A 20,536-nucleotide genomic window follows, 5' to 3' on the forward strand; every position below is an offset into this window, starting at 1 on the left:
ACCCTGTAGCTCTTCACTGCCACCAGTGCCCAGCAGCAGTTAAAATTTGTGATTTAAATCAGTCCACTCTGGACATACACCTACAGTAGTGATTCTCAACATTTTTAGACTCAAGGTGCCCCTGCCTAACTTCTATGAACTAGGTGGCACCCAGTTTCAAAAACATATTTGAGTGCTTACCTTCCTGTAGAGGGGCTGGCAGGGGAGCTGGGGGATTGTCCAAGCAGGGACAAGCCTGAGCCTGTATTTATTTGCTTAATTTATAGGCTTGTTTTCTCACACCTCACTTATCTTCTGCTTCATTTCAATACCTCCAACTCCAACGCAGCTCTACTGGGAGCTGCCATCTTCTCCCTGGCTATGCTGACTACAGGGGAGAACAAGGGGTGGGGAAAGCAGGCTGCAGGGTGGACCAGGCACAAACATGGTGGGGGGAGGATGGACAGTGGGAGACAGGCAGCAGATGGGTATTTGAAAGGAGTGTGCATGGCAGCAGGTAGGCAGCAGGGGGGACAGGCATGGAGGAACAAGATACAGGGGAGCAAGGGGCACAGGTCTGGCTCCTCACCACTGCTTTCCCCAGCATAGCAGTGATGGGCACAAATTTTAAACAACCTTCCATTAATTACATTCTGTACATGGAAAATCATAATAATTTCTAAATTTTCCATATATATAATTTAATTATTGCGAGGGGAGGGAGGTGGTAATCTTAAATTCCAAGGTGTCTTGGATTTTAGTTTTAGGTAAATATAGTACCACCAGTAGGTTCTGCAGTAGAAGAAAAATAATATTTATTAGATTTATATGCCTTCCCCAAAAGGCTGAGGAAGACTTTCAATCACATATATAAGAAAATTCTAATATTATAAAAGCCTCTGCCTGTCTGTCAGTGTCTGTCCGTAATGCTTTATTCATACACTGATTGGTTGTCTGAAACACCAACAGTGTTCTGGACAGGAGGCTGTGGCGATGTGCTGCCATAATGGCAGGGACGGGGGCAGCACGGGGGAAGCCAGTGCTGCTGGCCTTGTCCCCCCCAACCCCACTCCCTGCAGGCAGCAGTGACAGAGCAGGGGGATGGGGCCAGCGTCACTGGCCTTATCCCCCTGCCATTCCCTGCAGGTGGCGGAGACAGAGCAGCCTTGCATGGGGCGGTACATGGGGAGTGGGGGGGACTGCACGGGGCCAGAGGTACAGTGGCTGCAGTGCAGTGGCGGCAGCGCAGGGCGTTGGGTGGCAGTGCTCCATCCCCACCTACCCTCCCATGTCATTCTTGATGAGCAATTGGCTAGTAATTCATAAAAACAACAACATATTAAAATAACAATTTATAACAAACAAATTCCCCTACCAAATAATCCCTAAATTCAAGAGGAGTCCAGCCACCCTATGCACTCCTGCTCCCCTGCCTCTGTAGAAGAGAGTTATTGTGTGAGTTGATGTGGAATTACTTTCATTTTCTGTGACTTCAGTTTCAAAGCTCAGAGTTCTTCCCCACTACCACAAATAATGAATTTAGCTTATCATAGCTGGTTGACAAGAATGAGTTTGCGAAATTTTAATATGTGAAAGTAGAATATTAAGACTATGAACATATGTACATTTGTAAGAGCTACTTCACAGTTAGGGTGGCTAGCATCTGGAACCAACTTCCAAGGGAAGTGGTGCTGGCTCCTACCCTGGGGGTCTTTAAGAGGAGGCTTGATGCCTACCTAGCTGGGATCATTTGAGCCCAGTTTTTTCTCCTGCCCAGACAGGGGGTCGGACTTGAAGATCTACAGGGTCCCTTCCAACCCTACTTCTATGATTCTATGATTCCCAGCTTCTCAGTTTGAAACATTTCCTTTACAAAATGGCTTCAAAAGTACATATGTCCATACTCTAAAGCAGTTGTTTTCAGCTTTTTTTCATTTGTGGACCCCTAAAAAATTTTGAATGGAGGTACGGACTCCTTTGAATGGTTAAGTGTGGGCATTCATAGTTTTGATTGATCAAAGTCATCTTTCATGGACCCCTTAGACACAGCCTGCAGACCCCCATCAGTCCATGGACAGGTTGAAAACCACTGCTCTAAGGCAAAAGTTTCTACTGGAAGACAAGAGTTGTTCTGAAAGTGTGTTTTATTCTGAAGAGATGATAAACAAAAGACAAAATAGTTGTATTCATAAATAAATAAATAAATAAATAGAGTTCTCTCCCTTTTTTTTGGAAAGTGATGAGGTCTAATTTTTAACTGGGAAATTTATATATCAACAATATATATATGAATTTTACATGTCCCAGACTACTCTCAATGTGCACTATCGTTTTTGATATTTAAAATTTCTCAACACAAGTCTGAAATAGTCAGTCCTTAAAGAAAAGTTAAAGCAATCTTTTGACAAGATGGGGAAAAAAGAGGTAGTGCATGTTTGCTACATTTCAAATTTTCTCCTTTTTGTGTTGTTGTTTTGTTTCTCAATTTGACAGTTTGACCCACATTTTAAAAACTGCCTTCTCTCATATTTGGCTTTATTGGACTATGTATCCAGAAGTCCTATTCACTCCATTGAGCCAGGCTACATTTAGTCATCTATTTTCTAACTGCTCTACAACAGCCTCCAAAAAGAGCATCTTTTATGTCTTTACTGAATCAGTAACGATGAAGCACTCCTATGTTCCTGATGTGACACCAGCAGATCAGACATGTGAACAAAAATATTTCCCACAACATGAACATGGCAATGGCTTAATCAGCCAAGAATATAAAAATACTCCAGCAAATATTCCAGACCTAAGCATGATGCCTGCATACTTAAAATATCATCACCGAGTCAGATGTTGAAATCCTAAATATCCAGCTCCAAATAGCTTCTCTGTAAATATGCTCAAATTTTAGTTTTCAGTCACTGAAATATTTTATGGTTCATTACCAGAATTGCAAAACATTTGTGTAAATGCATCTGTCTACACATGGCAGTGAATTTAAATATATACACCCCTTGAAAACGTGGTCAGTACACAAACTTCCCTAGTTTTTAGTATATATAAGCATGGCCAAAGTATATAAAAAGTAGAGGTGCACAAATATATCAGTGCCATATTGGACTGGCACCAATAAATGGAAAATTAACATTATCTGCTTTTTTTGGCTGGTATAGCCAATAATGTACCAATCAATATAATATGCCTTCTGGCTGGGGCCTCCATACACTGCATGCATGTGCACAGCTGCACACATGTACCAGGCAGCATGGAGAGCATCGTGCCTTGCAGATACGTCTTTGGAAGGAAAGGAGGGTGGGGAGAGGGTAGATCAAGACCCCCACAGTAAGGGAGGGAGAGGAGTAGGGGCAGGGGCTAGGGCAGGGCAGTGAATGGGACCCCGGGGAAGCAGGACAGAGCCACGGGTGGCTCTTCCAGGGGATCAGCATCCTGGCGCTTAAAAATGGCAGCGGGGCACTTGAACTAAAGCTCATTGAATGAGCTTTAGTTCAAGCATTGCTGCCACCATTTTAAAGTGCCAGGATACTTTGAACTGGAGCAGAGCCAAGTGGGGTGAGGGCAGAGGCAGGCTGCCCACTGTGGACTTGGGGCTCTTTGTCCTGCTGCCTTTTCCCCAGGAGTTGCACGCTGGCTGTGCCCCCCCCGCCTGTCCAGTGGCAGTGGCAAGCTGCCCCTAGCTGCTGGATGGGTAGGGGGCATGCAGACCGCATAGCTTCCAGGGCAAAGGCAACCAGGCAAAGAGCCCCGAGCCCATAGTGGGCAGCCTGCCTCCATCCTTGTCCTGCTTGGCTCCCGTTAAAAAAGTGTCTTGGCACTTAAAAATGGTGGCGGTAGTGCTTGAACTAAAGCTCATTTGACCACCACCACCATTTTTAAGTGCCGGGACACTGATCCCCTGAGCCTGTGGCTCCATCCCAGTCCCTGCCCTGGCCCCAGGTCCCATTCAACTCCCAGCCCCAGCCCCTCCCTCATTCACCATGGGTGCCCCAATCTGTCCCCCTCATCCCCCTTCCCCTCCACACTGCCTCGCTGCATTCCTGTAAATCAGTTATCAGATCGCTACTGACTGATATGCCTGGTGAATAATCTGCTATCAGCCAAGAAAATCTTTATTGGTGCACCCTTATATAAAAGATATAGCAACATTATGGAAATGGTTGATGTGTTCAGAGGTCTATTTCCTTCTCTCCCTCTGTGCCAAAACACCTCTGGTTTCTGAATGGAAAATTGAGACAGGTATTTTCACTTTCAGTCTTCATATACTGAATGTGTCGTGACCAATAGAGAGAGCTTTAACCCATTTAAAGCACCATAAACAGATCAGTTAGAAATTTGATTAATAGTTGAAGAAAAATAGAAGGGTAACTTTGCCAGATGATGTTTTGTCAGAAAAATATGATCAGCACAAGCTGCTGATCTAAAAATCACAGTTGTTGCTTCATATTTTTCCTCATATTTATTTTTAACATATTTATCTGATTGGCCTGAAGTTAAGAGTTTAAATATCAGCATGATTACAGGACAGACAACCATGTTTCTTATTGAGAAATTTCATTTGTGTAAAATAACAAATATAACAGTTAAAAATGGAACTAATCTTAGTAGCTCTTTCTTTTTTAAAAGAAAAAAAAAAGACATAAAAGTCTTGTTTTTTTGTTTACCATATCCTTCTTATTTACTAGAGACAACATAGGAAATGGGGGAGTATTAGGATTTTTGTTTGTTTTATATCAATATTGGACTTGTAATTGTAAGAATAATGAATCCCAAAGTCCAGATTAGATCATAACACTTTTTGTAATATGCTATATTAGGCTCCCTCTACATATGCGGCAAAAGGTGCGATCGGATCCAATACACGATCCATACCACATGTACGTGACAGGAGAAACAACTGTAAGATCACACATTAGAACCAATTGCACCTTATTGCTGGTCTAAAAGAAGCCTAATCCTGGACTCCCCCTGTATTTGCAAGAAGCAGGCACCCATGGGGAAGCTTCCTTTGTTGAGGGGGCTCCCAGCCACAGGGGCCATGCATAGCCTGGACCTAGAGACCCCACAAATTCACATGGCTCTGGCTCCTGGCACTGCCTCACATGCAGCCTGGACACAGAGTTATTCAGTTCACACCCACCCTGAGCCTTGCAGAATCACAGCAGCCATGATCCTCAGGGTTTGGGATCCTGGGAGGCCTGTCAGCTGACTGGCTCATAGCTGCAAAGGAGACCTTGCTATGCGTGGAAATTAAAGCTTGCTAGCAACCATCTATAAAGTTACTACACATTTTCAAGGTCTAACTTTATAGCTAGTTGGAGCTTTTTATTGTGCGATAGCTACTTTGCCTGTGTAGCTGGTCTCAAGGTAATTATGCAATTAACCAGTTAATTGCCCAATACCTGTAATGTGTAGAGGAGGCCTTAAAGACTGATAAGAGATTTAAAGAGCTGCTCTACTTATGTGAGGGCTGAACTTATATAATTCAGCTCTGTTTTGATAAATGGTATTCAACCAAAAGATATCTTTTTTCTTAAGGTCAGCTGTGCACAATTTGGTCACATACTGTAATGATTAGCACAGCTAAGCTGGTAGTCAGGACTTCTGAATTCTATTTTCAGACCTGAAACTGGCTCACAGCGTAATCTCATTGGGCCTCAATCTCTCCTTCTGTATGTCTCATTTCACTGACCCTGTTAAGTGTGGCCACGTAATCTTGACTACTTCATAAAGATTTTATAAAGTTTAATCACTTCTGTCTGGAAAGTTCTGAGATCTGTGAATGAGTATACAATCAAAGCAAAGTACTAAACACCTTTTTAGAAGTAAATGTTCTGCTCATGAAAGACATCAAACCAAAAGCACCAGAAAGGGAAGTAGGTACAGTACAAGGTTTTGTTTATCAACTTGTTAAAAGATTTATGTTGTAGTTCTATGGCATTTTCAGCAGCATTATCTTGTAAACTACAATATAACTGGTATAAATTATTTAGCTTAAACTGCAAAAATCATAATTGCAACATATAGACGTTCTTTGTCTCCTATTTGACTTTCTAATAAGCATAACTTGGTTTACTAAAGAAAAAGCTTGATTAAAATACCACAGTGAATTTTCCACTGGAGTTAACCTGCTCCCCAGAATGCCAAATGATCTATGAAGTCTGTTTTTTTCCACTTGGCTGCTAATACCATTCATTTCCTTCCAACATGTCACTGTGCACTATAAGGATGTATAACATTACTAGAACCCTGACTTTCTGAATTTAACCCACATTTACAATACTGTTTCAATTTTTATTTTCTTTTTTAAAGACACAAAAATATGAGTACTGAATAAAATTTTAGTAAACTATTTTAAGCGACACCAAATTTAATTATGTTTTGGTGCCAATATTTTGGCACAAAGGTTTATACACTAAAAAGAAGTATCACTTGGAAGGTGCTAAATGCTAAGGATACATGCACACGTTCACCGTTTCTGATCTATGATCCCATGGCTTACTTTAAACCATTCAGTCATAGATTGGGTCCAGCTTGTGCACACACTGCTGGTACCAAGAGCCATACCAGAAACCCAATCTAAGTAAGCTGGGGTGTGTGGGGGTGGGAGGAGGGAGGATCGGGGGAGTGGTCAGTCTGATGCACTGTTGTCCATCCAGGGGAGTCAGGCAGCTAAAATAAGCCCAGACAAGGTTGGAGGGAGGGGAAGGGGTTTAGGAAGAATGAAGCACTGAGGCTAAGCCAAACAGCTGTGCTTTACCAGCCCCAAGGCGGCGTTCCAAATATGTGCATACATTTGTCAGATTGGGCTAAAGTGTTCCCAGTCAAACTTAGTTCACCTCTTTACTAGGTAAGATTGGGCTGGCCATTTTTTTTCCAATCTAACATTCATGAATGTCTGTATAGAACAGGATTTAGATCAACCTAACCCTAGTTAGGTCTGTCTAAGAGTGTAACCTCTGCATGTAGCCTAAGTAACAGAGCTTTAGACCACAGCAGGACAGATTGTGCATTAAAGAGCAGAAAAAGCATCATTTTTTAAGATTGCGACACACAAATAAGAGGCAACTTGACTAAAAGATACTAGATGCAAATAATCCCATTATAAAAAGGGGCCTTTATAAACTGTAATTTTAGATTGCTTTTTAACTGGTACAGTATCTGTGTATACTTCTACTGATACCTATACTGTCATTTAATATTTAAAATATTAAAACATTTTTATTTTTACAATGACTAATTTTTGAAGATAAACTGCATGAACTTCAATCACTGAAATGATACATTTTCAACTGACAACTTTTGTAGCTGATACATTTGGCAAAAGGTTCCATATACAAACCTATAGTCAGCAGGAGCCAACCTGAAGCCAAAAGTCTTCATGTGAAGAGGTTTTCAGAGAAGCCTTGCCTTTCACAAAATACAATTTGATCTAGCTCCCACTGAATCAACAAGAAAATTCCTTTTGAGTTTAATGGAAGTGATATCTTAAATCAAAAGATTACTGTCAAATTAGGGGAAAGTACTTGTATTATACAAATATGGTCAAATTTAAAAGTTTTGAGTGTTCTTTACTGAAACTAAACTTACCTTGCTGTACTAATGTGGATCTCAGCATTCCAGTTTTAGACCAGATTTTTATTTGTCCATCTTCACCCACTATAAACAACAAAAACATACCACGCAAATTACAAATTTAAAATGTATAGCAGTTTAAAACTTAGTTAGCTTCAAAGTATTTTTATTTAAAACAGAGTTCCTTGACATTCACATCTTGCTACATAGCATTTTACAATAAAGCAAACATATATCTCAAGAAAAAAGTTTTTTAAACTTTTTCTTTTACTAATATCAGAGCTATTCCTCCACACTCCACATGCACATACTTTATCGTATTCTTGCCTGACACTACTTCAAGAAACAGAAAGTTCATTACCAACACCTTTCAATTAATCTGAGATCTATTCACATCTGGTAACATCAAACTATTGTTCACATAATCACAGGAAACTAGGGCTGGAAGGGACCTCACAAGGTCATTTAGTCCAGGCCCCTACTCAAAACAGGATTACCCCTGTCTAAACCATTCCAGCCAAGTGTCTAACCTGCTCTTGAAACTTCCAAGGATGGATTCTAGTTTCTTTAGGTAGCCTGTTCCAGTGCTTGACCACCCTTTGCAGTGAGAAAGTTCCTTTTAATTCCCAACCTAGATTTCCTCTGCTGCAGTTTAAAGCCATTGCTCCTAGTCTTCTCCCCTACAATCACAGAGAAAAACCGATCTTCCTTCAAGTATCTGAAGACTGTTATCAAATCCTCCCTCAGTCTTTCCTTTTCCTTGCCTCCAAAGCCCCTAAATCATTTTTGCTGCCCTGTACTAGACTCCTTCCAAACTGCCCATATCCCTCTTGAAGTATGGGGCCCAAAACTGGACACAGTACTCCAGTGACGCCTCATTTAGTACTGAATACGGTAAAATAATCACTTCTCCTGATTTGCGAGTGACATTACTGTTAATACAACACAGGGTACTGATGGCTTTTTCTTGCAACAAGAGCACACTGTTGGCTCATACTGCCAGGTTCTTCTCTGCAGTAGTACAGCTTACCCTAGGGGTGGGCAAAATATGGCCCACGGGCCGCACCTGGCCCACCAGGCAATTTCATGCAGCCCACAGGCGCCCATCCCACATGCCTCACACCCACCCTTGTGAACAGAAGTGCATGGCTCAGCCAACATGTAGCTTCCAGGTAGGGCTGCTGCTGCCACTGCTGCAGCTGCTGGGGGACCTGCCCACACCCAACACACAATATACAAAAGTAAGACCTTATTTTTGAGTTATTATGCAATCATTTCTATATACACTACACAAACACAAATCATGACAAAATACTTTTTGTAATAAAATTTAATTTAATTTAATTTAATTTATAGTAGGTATCTGACTTTTAGTATATGATTTGTTTTTTTTCTGGTTCCAAGATGGCAACCCTTCCTTCCCAAAAGGAATATTTCCTGGGGGCAAAGGGATGGATCTCCAGGGCCAAAGGTCAGGGGGCTGGACTTCTGGTCCCAAGATGGCAAACAAGGAGTGGGGCACCTGTCAAGGGGCGGGGCTACCCCTGCAGCCCTCAATAGCTCACCAAAACTCATTAAGCAGCCCTCCACCCAAAATAAATGCCTGCCCTGACCTAGCCATTCACTTCCCACTGTATTTGCGCATGCAGCTATTCCACCCCAAGTACAGGACTTTGCACTTGTCCCTGTTGAATCTCATCTGATCCGTTACCGATCATTTCTCCAGTTATTCATTCTGGATCCTCCAAAGTGTCCCTGCTTGGGGTCATCCAGAAATTTGCTAAATGTGCACTCAATGCTATCGTCCAAATCGTTAAAGAAGATCTGAAAAAATACTGGACCCATGACAGACACCTTGCGAGTCTCACTTGATAACTCCACACAACTAAACGCTGTGCTCTTGATGACTACTTGTTGAGTACAATGATCCAACCAGTTATGTATCCATCTTACAGTACTTTTGTCTAGCCTATATCTTTTTAGCTTGTTAATGATATTGTCATGGCAGACAGTGTCAAAAGCCTTGCTAAAGTCTACTGTACATCACATCTACTGCTTTTGCCTGATCCACAAAGCCTGTCACCTGTTGGTTCAAAGAAAACAGGAAGCGGTCTTAGATGCTTGCCACTTGATAAATTTAAATGATAAAAGTAGAAATTAAGGTGAAATGTAATGATAAAGTAGGATTTTAGTAGTATTTTAGCAACAATGAAGGCTTGGTGTTCAGAGCTGAATTACACATTACTAAAAATGTTGAAGCAGAAAGACTGAAGCTCCACGTATACATGCATGTGCAGTGCAGCTTACCTTCCTGTTTTAAACATGCCATTACATTAAAGTTTTATAGAATACTGTTATTCACAAAGTCTCATTAATGAAAAATAAATATTCAACAGAAATCTAAAGTTACTTCTCCCCTGTGCCAAAGGCTATCGACCTGCCAAACGTCACTTTTCTATGTATAGCAGACTAGATGTGTCAAGAATATTTTTTCTTGCAAAAAATGGTTTTTGTTTTTGGGGAGCAGACTGGGGGTCAGGGAGAGTTTTTTTAAAAGCAACGTTGTATACAACACCTAAATTGGACTTGTTCAAACTGTCTAAAATAAGAGATTCTATCTGAACAAAGGCCATCGTCTGAAATACTTCAATACCTAAGTTAAGCAATTTCAAATAGTTTTAATATAGAAACATAGTCAAACTTTAGTGAAATACTTACTAATATACAGGGATCCTGGTTTTCCCTGTTTAAAAATAGCAAATTCTCTGATAAAAAACCCCCACCTAAATTCTCCGATTTAAACCACTCAAACTCAATGTTTTTCTACAATTAAAATGAAATGCCAGTATACATACAGTTATCAATTTAACACAATGTTTATTGATAGATTTACAATTTTAATTTGGAAGCCTACCAGTGCTTCAATCACTATAATAAAATCAATTCTAAATACCAATATATTTTGGCATTTGATTTTTTTTTTTTTTAATCATGATAAATCAGCTCTTCCTGCCACCTTCGCTCACCAGGAGACGAGTCCAGCTGCAGCTGTCCCCCTGCCGCTGCTTTGTGGCACTGAGTAACCCTGATAGCTCTTGCCCTGCCTGTACCATTGCCCCTCACTTCCAAGCCACAGCCCCCTCCAGCCCTGCCAGTGCCCTTTACTCCCAACCCACAGTCCCCCGCCTCCCTAGGCCACGCTGGTGCCCCTTACTCCCAACCCCCTACCTCCTCTCCCCAGTGCTCCTCACTCCCAAACTGCAGCCCCCATCCCCATCAGTGCCCCTCACTCCCAACCCACAATCCCTTGCCCCCCAGGCCATGCTGGTGCCCCTCATTCCCAACCTGCAGCCCCCTGGCCCTACTGGTGTCAAGGCCTTTGCATCCACAGCCCCTCCCCCAATGCCCCTCCCTCCCAAACCACAGACCTCCTAGCCCTGTCTGTGCCCCTTACTCCAGACCTGCAGCTCCCTTCCCCCCTCCCCATCCAGCCCTGCCGGAGGGGGCCGTCAGCTGCCTGCATCCCACCCAGACTGAAGCACGGCAGCAGCAGTGGCTCCGACATATGCGGGCAGCAGCAAAGCGAGTCTGGCCGCAGCGTGAGCTGGAGGGAGGAGGGGAGGCCTGTGGCACCCCCCATTCCCGCCTTGGGCTGGAGCTCCTGTGCTGCACCAAGTGGTCTTGGCCACATTCCCCACCCCAGACAGCATCTCCCAGCCGCCGCATCCCTGCAAGCACAGGCACCAGCCCCAGTGCTGCTTGCCTAACCATGCAGCTCCCTGGCACCCTGAAGGGCCCCCTCACCCCCTTCCCCTGCTAAAAGGGCAGGTGCCTCCACCCCACCTCCCCTGCCCAGTTGCAGCCCCAGCACCCAGACATCTTTCCCCAGAGCTAGCACACACCCCCTACACACACACACACACGCACGCACGCGTCCTTGCAGGCTGGAAAGGCCGCCAGCCTGCAAGGGGAAACCCGCAGTTTCCTCTGATTTTCTCCTTGAAATGAGAAAGCCTGCATCTTTCTGCAGCAAACGGAAAATATTGGTCTCAGCTAATATTTACTATTACCTGACACTACTGGAGTTTTCCAAAATGTGAAACTTTTTATGCACATACACTTTGCGCACTCAAGATAGGAGTCTCTCGACCAGAAGTGTTCACTGGGAACATTCATTTACTCTTGCAATGCTTTTGCTCCAACACTGAAGATATAAAGGGCAGTGCCAATTCAATTGCCACTCTGTTCCTTCACCAATGAATAATCTAGATAGGTAATAGGTTTCCAGAGTAGCAGAAAAGGAGGCTGGATCATAAACAAGGCCCTGAGAAAATCACAGATTTCTTGTTGAAAATCCATGGCACATGCGCGGGTAAAGTGTAATTTTGCACAGACTATTCATGGATCTACCACTGATCTTGGCAAATGCCTTGGCCAAATGTTCCGTAAATATTTCTGAAAAATGATCCTTCACCCATGCATGTGTGGCAGGCAGGCACACTGCCATAGGCGGTGGAAGGCTGGGGCTAATGGAGCTTAGCCCCTGCCCCCCTCTCCCAAAGGCAGGGCAGCGCAGTGGGCTGCAGGGCAGCCTGGGCGCAGGTTTCAGGCAGCTGCAGCAGGGCTAGTGGGGAGAAGAGGGAGAAGCATGCACAAACAGACATAGAGCCTGCAGGCAGCCACGACTGCAACCAGACAGCATGTGAAGCACTGCCCACCACAGCAGGTAAGTCAGGTAAGGGGTAGATCGAGGCCCTCACAGTGAAGGAGAGAGTAGTGCAGAGGCACGGACAAGGACTGAGGTGAATAGGGCCCCAGAGCGGATCGTGGGACGCTCAGAGCCTGGGTAGCTTGTCCAGGGGTGCCGGGGGGCTCCCGCCATTGTGTGCACCTTGGGAGAGGTCAATGGGCCACATGCCCCCTGGATGAGCGCACAGGGCGGAGGAGGGCTGCCACTGTGGGCTGGGATCTATGTGCCACTGCCTCGAGAGCTGGCTCCAGGAGCTGGCAGTGGCAGGCATGTGGTGTCATGTGCAGCAACCAGCTTCCGAGGCAGTGGTACACAGAGCCTAGCCCACATTGGGCAGCTGCCTCCACCCCACAGTGGCAGGAGCCCTCCCCCACGCCCCTGGACAAGCCACCTGGGCTCCGAGCATCCTATAACCCACCCCGGGGCACCATTCATCCCAGTCCTTGCCCCTGCCCTTCTCCATCTCTCACTGTGTGGGCCTCAATCTGCTCCCCCCCATGCCCCTTCCTCTTTCCCTTCCCTGACTTACCTGCTGTGGTGGGCAGTGCTCTGCTTGCCATCTGGCTGCAATCCCAGCCACCTGCAGGCTCTGTGTCTGTGTGCGCCTCTCCCCGCCCTGCTGCAGCTGGCTGGAGCCTGAACTCAGGCTGCCTTGCGTCCCACTATGCTGCCTTGCATCTGGGGGGGGATAAGACCCGTTAGCCCCAACCTTCCACTGCCTACGCTCACAACCTTTAAAAATTGAAGTGTCGGGCAAATTTCACAGCATCTGTGCAGTCTGCAAAACTGTGATTTTCTCAGAGCCCTAATCATAAAATATGTATGTGGAAAACACATCTCAGAGAACTCCACTTTTTCTACTGGTGAATAACTTTTCTTTCTTCAAGAGCTTTTATATGTATATTATTATATGACCTAACCTCCTCCTACACTCTTGATGGCTTGCAGTGATTGGATATAAGGATGTTCAGAATACATCTAAAAATAAATGGAAACACTGCCCTGTCAAAAGCAACATCCATGTTGGATGCTTCTACCAAGGAACAGTACTGATTAAACAGCTTTTTCTGCACATCTACAATGGCTTGGCTTCACAGGGAAGCAGAAGAGGTTGCTTATGCCCTAGTGGAACAGGCTTCAACATCATCCAGAGGATCTAAGCTACCTTTTTATTGTGATAAATAAATACATTAAAAAAATCTAATGAACACTGAAACCCATTTTGATGATGTTTGAAATGAACCTGGTTAAGCTGTTATCCTTCTGGGAAACAAAAGAAACAGTCTCAGGAAAACGTTTATGTCTTAGTCCTTTGAAAGTAAAAAGTTTGGACCATGTGAACATCATATTGTGTAACCTCAACTCTCTGCAATTAGAATTATACTTAAAAAATAGCGGTCAGTGATTTGTTCTATTTTAAAAGCAACTGGTTGCTAGGAACTGGGATAGTAACTCTGAAATGTTCTATCTGGAGGCCCTCCCGTGAATGCCTGCATCCTCCAGTTCACCTGCTACTAGAATTCTCATGGAATAAATGTAAAAACGAATACATGTTTTAAAGTTTTCAAATAATACTCCAACTGTACATAAAGGTCCTTGGTATGTTTGTGTGTGTTGGGCTGAGGGTCCTATATTAGGCCACTCAGTGGTCTGGACATAAGATAGGAAAAAAGCTGTATAGTTTTCTACAGGAGGGTGATATGCAAGGGTGGTTGTGAGATGTACTTTAACAAATAATTTATCAAAACTGCAGAGTTCTCATGAGGGAGTACATATCATAAAACACAGCAAAAAATAGATTTTTTTGTTTCTAGATGGTTCACAATGGTTAACAGTCCCCAAACCTGCTTAATTTACAGCAGGCTGCTTAACTGTATACAATTACCAAGCTGCACCACTCAGCTGTTTGCTGAAGCTTTTACTTCAAACGGTGCCGCTTCTCTGATCATCAGTACTTTTGTGCACCTGATTGGAAAAAGTGTGCCCTTTGAAACAGAAGCCACAGCACATAGCTGAAGCACTGCAGCACTCCCACTCAGCTGTGTGCTGTGGCTCTGAATATCCCCAGGTATTTCATAAACCCTCATCTTTGCAGGAAGATAAGGAACCTAACCCTGTGAATATCCACATCCTACTGTAATAGCTTTGTGTGTGTCAATTCTATGTAACTGATGTTTTTACATCACAGTGTACCTTTCTTCCACTTAGGGGTGGAAATTTATCTAGTGGAATCTGTCCTATTTATCAAAATGTTCTTCAGATGTGTAAAGAACATGATCTCTTTGCTTTTGATATTCATCAGGAAGCCATGCCATAAGCTAAGAGGAAGATGGCTTCTGATGAATGATCCAGCTGTCTTCTAACAATTGTTAACACTTTTCCGTCTAGGATCTCCACACTATTCCTGGAGGGAAAATCTAATACCAATGCACAAATCCTCTGCAACTGCTTGCAAGTAGCACAACAAACCAACGTATGCATAAACAATTTCTGCAAAACAACACTCTCCTGTAACCACTCACAGAGGACTGTAACTGCTCCCAAAAACTTTTTCCCTGTTCATTCACGCAGTTCTCTGGCAGAGAGATCACTTTTCTCCGCTCTCTCCTAACTTCCTATCAAGCCAGCAATAGACCAGCAATACAACAAAACCAAACTCAGACACAAAACTTCAACACAAACATGATTACTTACCTTACAACCCTCGTTAAAACTACCATACAGCTTTACCTTACTACAAGTCCTAGCAAACACCCCTAGAAAAGGTCACTCTGTATCAACAAATTCCCTGATCGGTCAGGTTATTGCCCTCAAGTTCCAGTTCCAGGGTTTCAGTCACCAATTGCTGGCACTGGACCTGGTCCCGGTCCTGGTCCCGGTCCCTGGTCCCAGTGCAGTCGTCAATTGCTGGCACTGGATCTATGACCCAGATGCCTTGTTCTGGGGGGATCCAAAACCCTCAGACTGACCACGACCTTTCCATTTCATAATAGGTAAATTTATTGATACACAGTGATAACAGAAAAGAAAAATGCAAGCAATTCTATAGCTACCAATCCTAGGGCTGGCATCAGAGTCAAGATACATCTGGCCAGGATGCAAGGTTCTCTCTTGAATGTCAGATGTCAGCAGCCTGGAAGACAGAGGTCGAGGACCATCACCCCTAGTGGGGTGGATGAGACAGGGTGCTGGTATGCCCTCTGTCCATGGTGCCTCAGGTTCCCCTCTGAGGGACCCCTCTGTGTCCATGTGGCCTTGGGGACCCCTCTCAGGGACCCTTTGTCAGGGAAGCCTTTTCAGGGATGGGGGACCGCTTTGTTGCTATGAAGTCTCTGCTTTTGTGTTCTTTTCCTTTCCTTATGACTGTTCACCTGTGGGCATTACTGATTAGTCTTTCTGTGGTCGTCATACTGCCCACGTTCTGTCCTGTCAGCATATTCCTTTGTTTCACAAACCCATCCCATGTGCGCATCTTAATTTGGGCTTTCTGGGTCTTTTCCCAATTTGGTCTGCTCCCCCAAAACTGGAACTCTTAGACCCCCCATTCTTGGGCCCTGTGAGCTGGTGCCACCTTATCTCATGTTATGGAACAGTGTGGCATATGCCCACAACTTCCCAAGCTATGCGTAGATCCATTGGCCTTCTTGTGTTAGACACCCTTCCTGCCTTAAAGGCTGTGAGAACTGTGCGACTGTGTGACCAGGCCTTTAGAAATCAATTAAACCTTGCTGCTGCCCTGGACTATTGTTCTAATATATATATGTAACCTGTAAGTCAATTCCCAAAAGCAAACCTCTGAATACCATTTCCTAGCCATCATCTATAATTACCTGTTAAGATTATCTTAACCATGAAATGTCCTTCTAAATTTAGAGTTTTAAACATCTTCCCCTCTTCTTATGGTAGGTCATCAAAAAGCCATAATTTTATTATAGTTTAGAAATTATAATGTGCAAGCACAAGATTATAATTTGAAATGCTGAAGTGTAAATCATGCGATTGACATAAGACCAATCAGAATAGCTAGAGTAATCTTTAGTCGATATTATCTTTTCTTCTAATTAACCACAATATCAGAAAAGATCTTGGTACCTGGTATAGATCAAGCCATTGTCTTTTAAGGGATGGTAAATATCGTCTTTATAAACTCTTTTGAAGGCTGTTATTAAATTCATCCTCCCAATCTCTCTTCTCCAGACTGAAAAACCACATTTCCTAAACCTCTAAGCATTTTTGCTGTTCTCTACTGGTCTCCTTTTAGTTTGTCCACATTTTTCTTGAAATGCAGGACCTAAAAGTGGATAGTCTAGGTGAGACGTCATCAGTAATGAACAGAGTGAAAGAATCACTTCCCATGACTTGCATGCAACATTCCTGTTAATACATCCCAGGGCCCAAGGACCAATCTTGATGTAGTAGAGAGGCTTGGGTGCTACCAATGACATTGAAAGCAATGCTGCCTGCATTTTTGTATTCCTGGTAGGGTGACCCATGCTGGCAAGGTTGAGAATGAGATTTCCAGACTAACACTAATGCAAAAATAAAAATAAAAGTTGTCAACAACACAGCAGGTAGATGAATAAAGAATACTTCACAGTGACTGCAGAGGCAGATGAATGATGCAGAATATAAATCTCTGGTTGTCTAGATTTTCTTTGTGATTGAATTAAGGTTTCCTTCCCTTGAAATACTGTGTGGTTGCTGATGCATAATGGCTTCCCCGTGTTAAAAAAAGACATGGGCAGTCATTTTCCTTCAATACCAAGTCCTATGGTGATAGGGACAAGGGCTAGTGATTACTAGAAGCCCTTAGTCATGGACCTACATAGAGGCAATGATTGTATGATAATTATTTTGTACTTGGAACTGAGACTGGTGTATAATTTGGCAGCTGCAAGCATGACTGAGAAGGCCTATGCAGGATCCACTCTGCTCACCCTGCATCAGAGAGGGCCAGAAAAGGTGTCCAAAACATAGTCTGTCTGCATTAAGTGGGATCACACTATCTGTGGTTCAAATCAAGTAATAAAGTTTGCAACCTGGAATACCTGCACCCTGATGGACAACCCTAACAGTGATCGATGAGCAAAGGACAGTTTTTTTGGCCAGAGAATTTGCGTTATTTGATATTGACACTGCAGTACTTTGTGAGACAAAATGCATAGGAGATCAGAAGCTCTACAGAACAGAGTGGTGATTATACAGTTTTTGGAAAGGAAAACTCCCCCAAAAACAGAGACATCTAAAGCACTGGTTTTGCTATCAAGACCAAGATTGTTACTCAGATGCCAGACTATCCAGCTGGCATCAATGAGCATCTCATGATCCTTTACATTCAACTGACTAAGAGATAACAGCCATCAGTACATATGCCATGACCCTTGATGAAGATGATAAAACAAAGAAGAATTCTAGTTTAAACTCACCTAAGTCCTGTCATCTTTCCCCAAACAAGATAATTCTTCACAGTGATTTTGATGCTAGAGTGGGCAGGGACTCTGAGCTTTGGGAAAAAACACTTGGAAAGGAAGAGGTGGGGAAAGTCAATTCAAATGGAATTGTTCTCCTGAGCAAATGTTCAGAATGTGATCTCATTATCACGAACTCCTTATTCTGCCAAACCAACAAATGGAAGACATCACTGATACACACCCACTCCAAACACTGGCAATGGATTGACGTTATAGTGCTCACCCAGGACCATCAGGACATCCATATCACCAAAGCTATGACCAGCATATCAACTGCTGGACAGATGCTATGCCAGCCAGTGAGTTACCGCCTATCCTATAGTTATGGTGAAGGTTGTTCCTACCCAGATGAAAAAGTGCCAGGTCCTTCATCTGGGTAGAAAGAACCTTTACCATAACTATAGGATAGGTAGTAGCCCACTGGCTGGCACAGCATCTGAATGGGACCTGGGGGTCACAATCAACCAGAAGATGAATGAGCCAACAGTACGATGAAGTCGCTAGCAGGGTGAAAAGAACTCTGGGGTACATCAGTCAACATGTTGCCAACAGATCCAGAGAGGTGCTTCTCCCGCTCTACTCAGCATTGGTGAGGCTGCAGTTGGAGTACTGTGCCCAGTTTTGGGCACTGTACTTCAAAAAGGATGTGGATAAGCTCGAGAGGGTGCAGAGAAGGGCCACCCGCATGAGCAGGGGCCTGGAGGATAGGCCCTATGAGGTGAGACTCTGGGAACTAGGTTTGATCAGTCTGAGTAAGAGAAGGCTGAGAGGTGATTTGATAGCAATCTACAAGTATGTCGGGGGGAGCACCAAGATCTGGGGGAGCAACTCTTCAGGAAGGTGCCCCTAGGGAGGGCAAGGAAAATGGTCACGACCTAACAGAGGGAAGATTTAGACTGGACATAAGGAAGAACTTCTTCTCTGTAAGGGTAACTAGAACCTGGAACACACCCCCAGCAGAGATGGCGTGGTTGCCATCCTTGGAGATGTTCAAGAGGAGGCTGGATAAGCACCTTGTTGAGCTAGTTTGAACTCAACCTCCTGCCTAAGGCAGGGGACCGGACTTGATGATCTTCCAGGTCCCTTCTGGGCACTGATTCTATGATTGTATCGTTTCATATGTTCCATCATGTCTATTCCTATCGTCCCAAAATGACACAAACAAAAGCAGCAAACGTGGAAAAGGCTCAATAGTGAGTTCTTGAAAGACCTTGCTAAAAGCAATCAACTCTAGTAGTGCCCTAGTGAGAAACGCTCTGACCTCCGTAGTGATCCTGACACCACTAATTACTATGAGAGCCTCAAGAAAGGCATGCATGAGGTGCGCAAAGAATATCCAGGCTTCTCCACAAAGAACATCAGGACTGGCTTGATGACAATGATAAGGAAATTCAAGCCCTCACTGAGAGAAAAAGGAGACTCTTCAAAGCTTGATAAGAATGACATCAATTCCAAACAGAAGCAAGTTCCTTACTGCAGTCTTAAAGCTAAGGCCCAGAAGAAAATCTGAGAGTGAAAGAACAAGTGGTGGGAGGATAAAGCAAAAGAGATCTGAAAGTTTACTAACAGCCAAGACATGCATAATTTCTTCAGCTCGCCCAAAGCTACCTATGGGCCAAGCACACAAGAAGCCATCCCTCTGCGGTTCAAGGATGGGATGACATGCTTAAAAGACAGCTCCACCATCAATGCATGGTGGGAGAAGCACATTTAAAAGCTCCTGAACTAAGATTCTACAGTTGAAGACAATACCATAAAAGTCACTCTACAACACCCCATTAAGAACTACCCTGCAGTTTCAACAATTTATCAAGAGGATTTGAAAGCCGTTAAGCAGATGAAGAATAAAGCATATAGTCTTGATGGATTATCACCTGTTGTCAACCCTATACTGTTGTATGGGTGTGAAACCTGGACAATTTATCAGAAACACCTGAAAGCCTTGGAATGTTACTATCAGCAATGCCTTTGGAAAATCCTCCATGTGTACTGGAAGGACAGAAGAAGTAATGCCAGCATTCTGACTCAAGTAGCACCATGAGTATTGAAGCCATGTTTATATGTCACCAGCATCGTTAGACAGGACACATCATAAGATATCTGACAACCAGCTTTTGAAACAGGTCCCAGACTAGGGGCAGGCAAAATACAGCTCATAGGACAGATCTGGCCCACCAGGCCATTCTATCTGGCCCACGGGGCACCTACAAAGTTTAGAAAATTAATATTTATCTGCTCTAGACTCCCTGTCAAAGATGACAGGAGCCAGGGGCAGTAGGACCCAGGGGAAGCCAGCAGGAGTCAGGCTAGCCCAGCCCGCCCGTCCCAGCCCCACAGAAATGTCTGCCTGCTGAAGCTTTCCCTGCATGTGGCTGCTCCAGCACCACGTGACCCCCAGCTACATCGCTGGACCGCGGGAGCAGGGGCATGCTGGTACCTCGAGGCCAGAAGGGGGTGGGTGTGTGTGTGTGTGTACGTACGTGTGCCATGACGGCAGGGGAGAGAGGGAGAGAGAGAGTAAGCAATGAGGCAAGCACACAGAGTGTGTGTGTAGTGAGGCAAGCACAGTGTGTTTGTCTTCATAGGGTGAGTCCCACAAGCACCCCCCATCATACATATGAACCCATACCCCTCCTCATACTGCCATACACACAGACCCCCAACACCTCCTCACACAGCCCAGCCACCCTGCCCCCACACACAGCCCCACTATCTACCCACACCCCACATATCCACACACACCCACATGCTCATA

General features: G+C 44.1%; 1 protein-coding gene across 1 annotated transcript in view; it reads right to left on the reverse strand.

Annotated features, from left to right (window-relative positions):
• The window catches only part of IFT80 (intraflagellar transport 80), a 179,819-nt gene that overhangs the window by 115,181 nt on the left and 44,102 nt on the right, over positions 1-20,536 (reverse strand). The window contains exon 4 of the mRNA XM_019503222.1: positions 7,576-7,644. Within this exon, the coding sequence (XP_019358767.1) occupies positions 7,576-7,644 (69 nt within the window). The remainder of the gene's footprint in view (positions 1-7,575; positions 7,645-20,536) is intronic.

Source organism: Gavialis gangeticus, unplaced genomic scaffold (genome assembly GCF_001723915.1).
Source record: "Gavialis gangeticus isolate Ggan-Ray unplaced genomic scaffold, GavGan_comp1, whole genome shotgun sequence".
In the NCBI taxonomy this organism is placed as follows: Eukaryota; Metazoa; Chordata; order Crocodylia; family Gavialidae; genus Gavialis; species Gavialis gangeticus.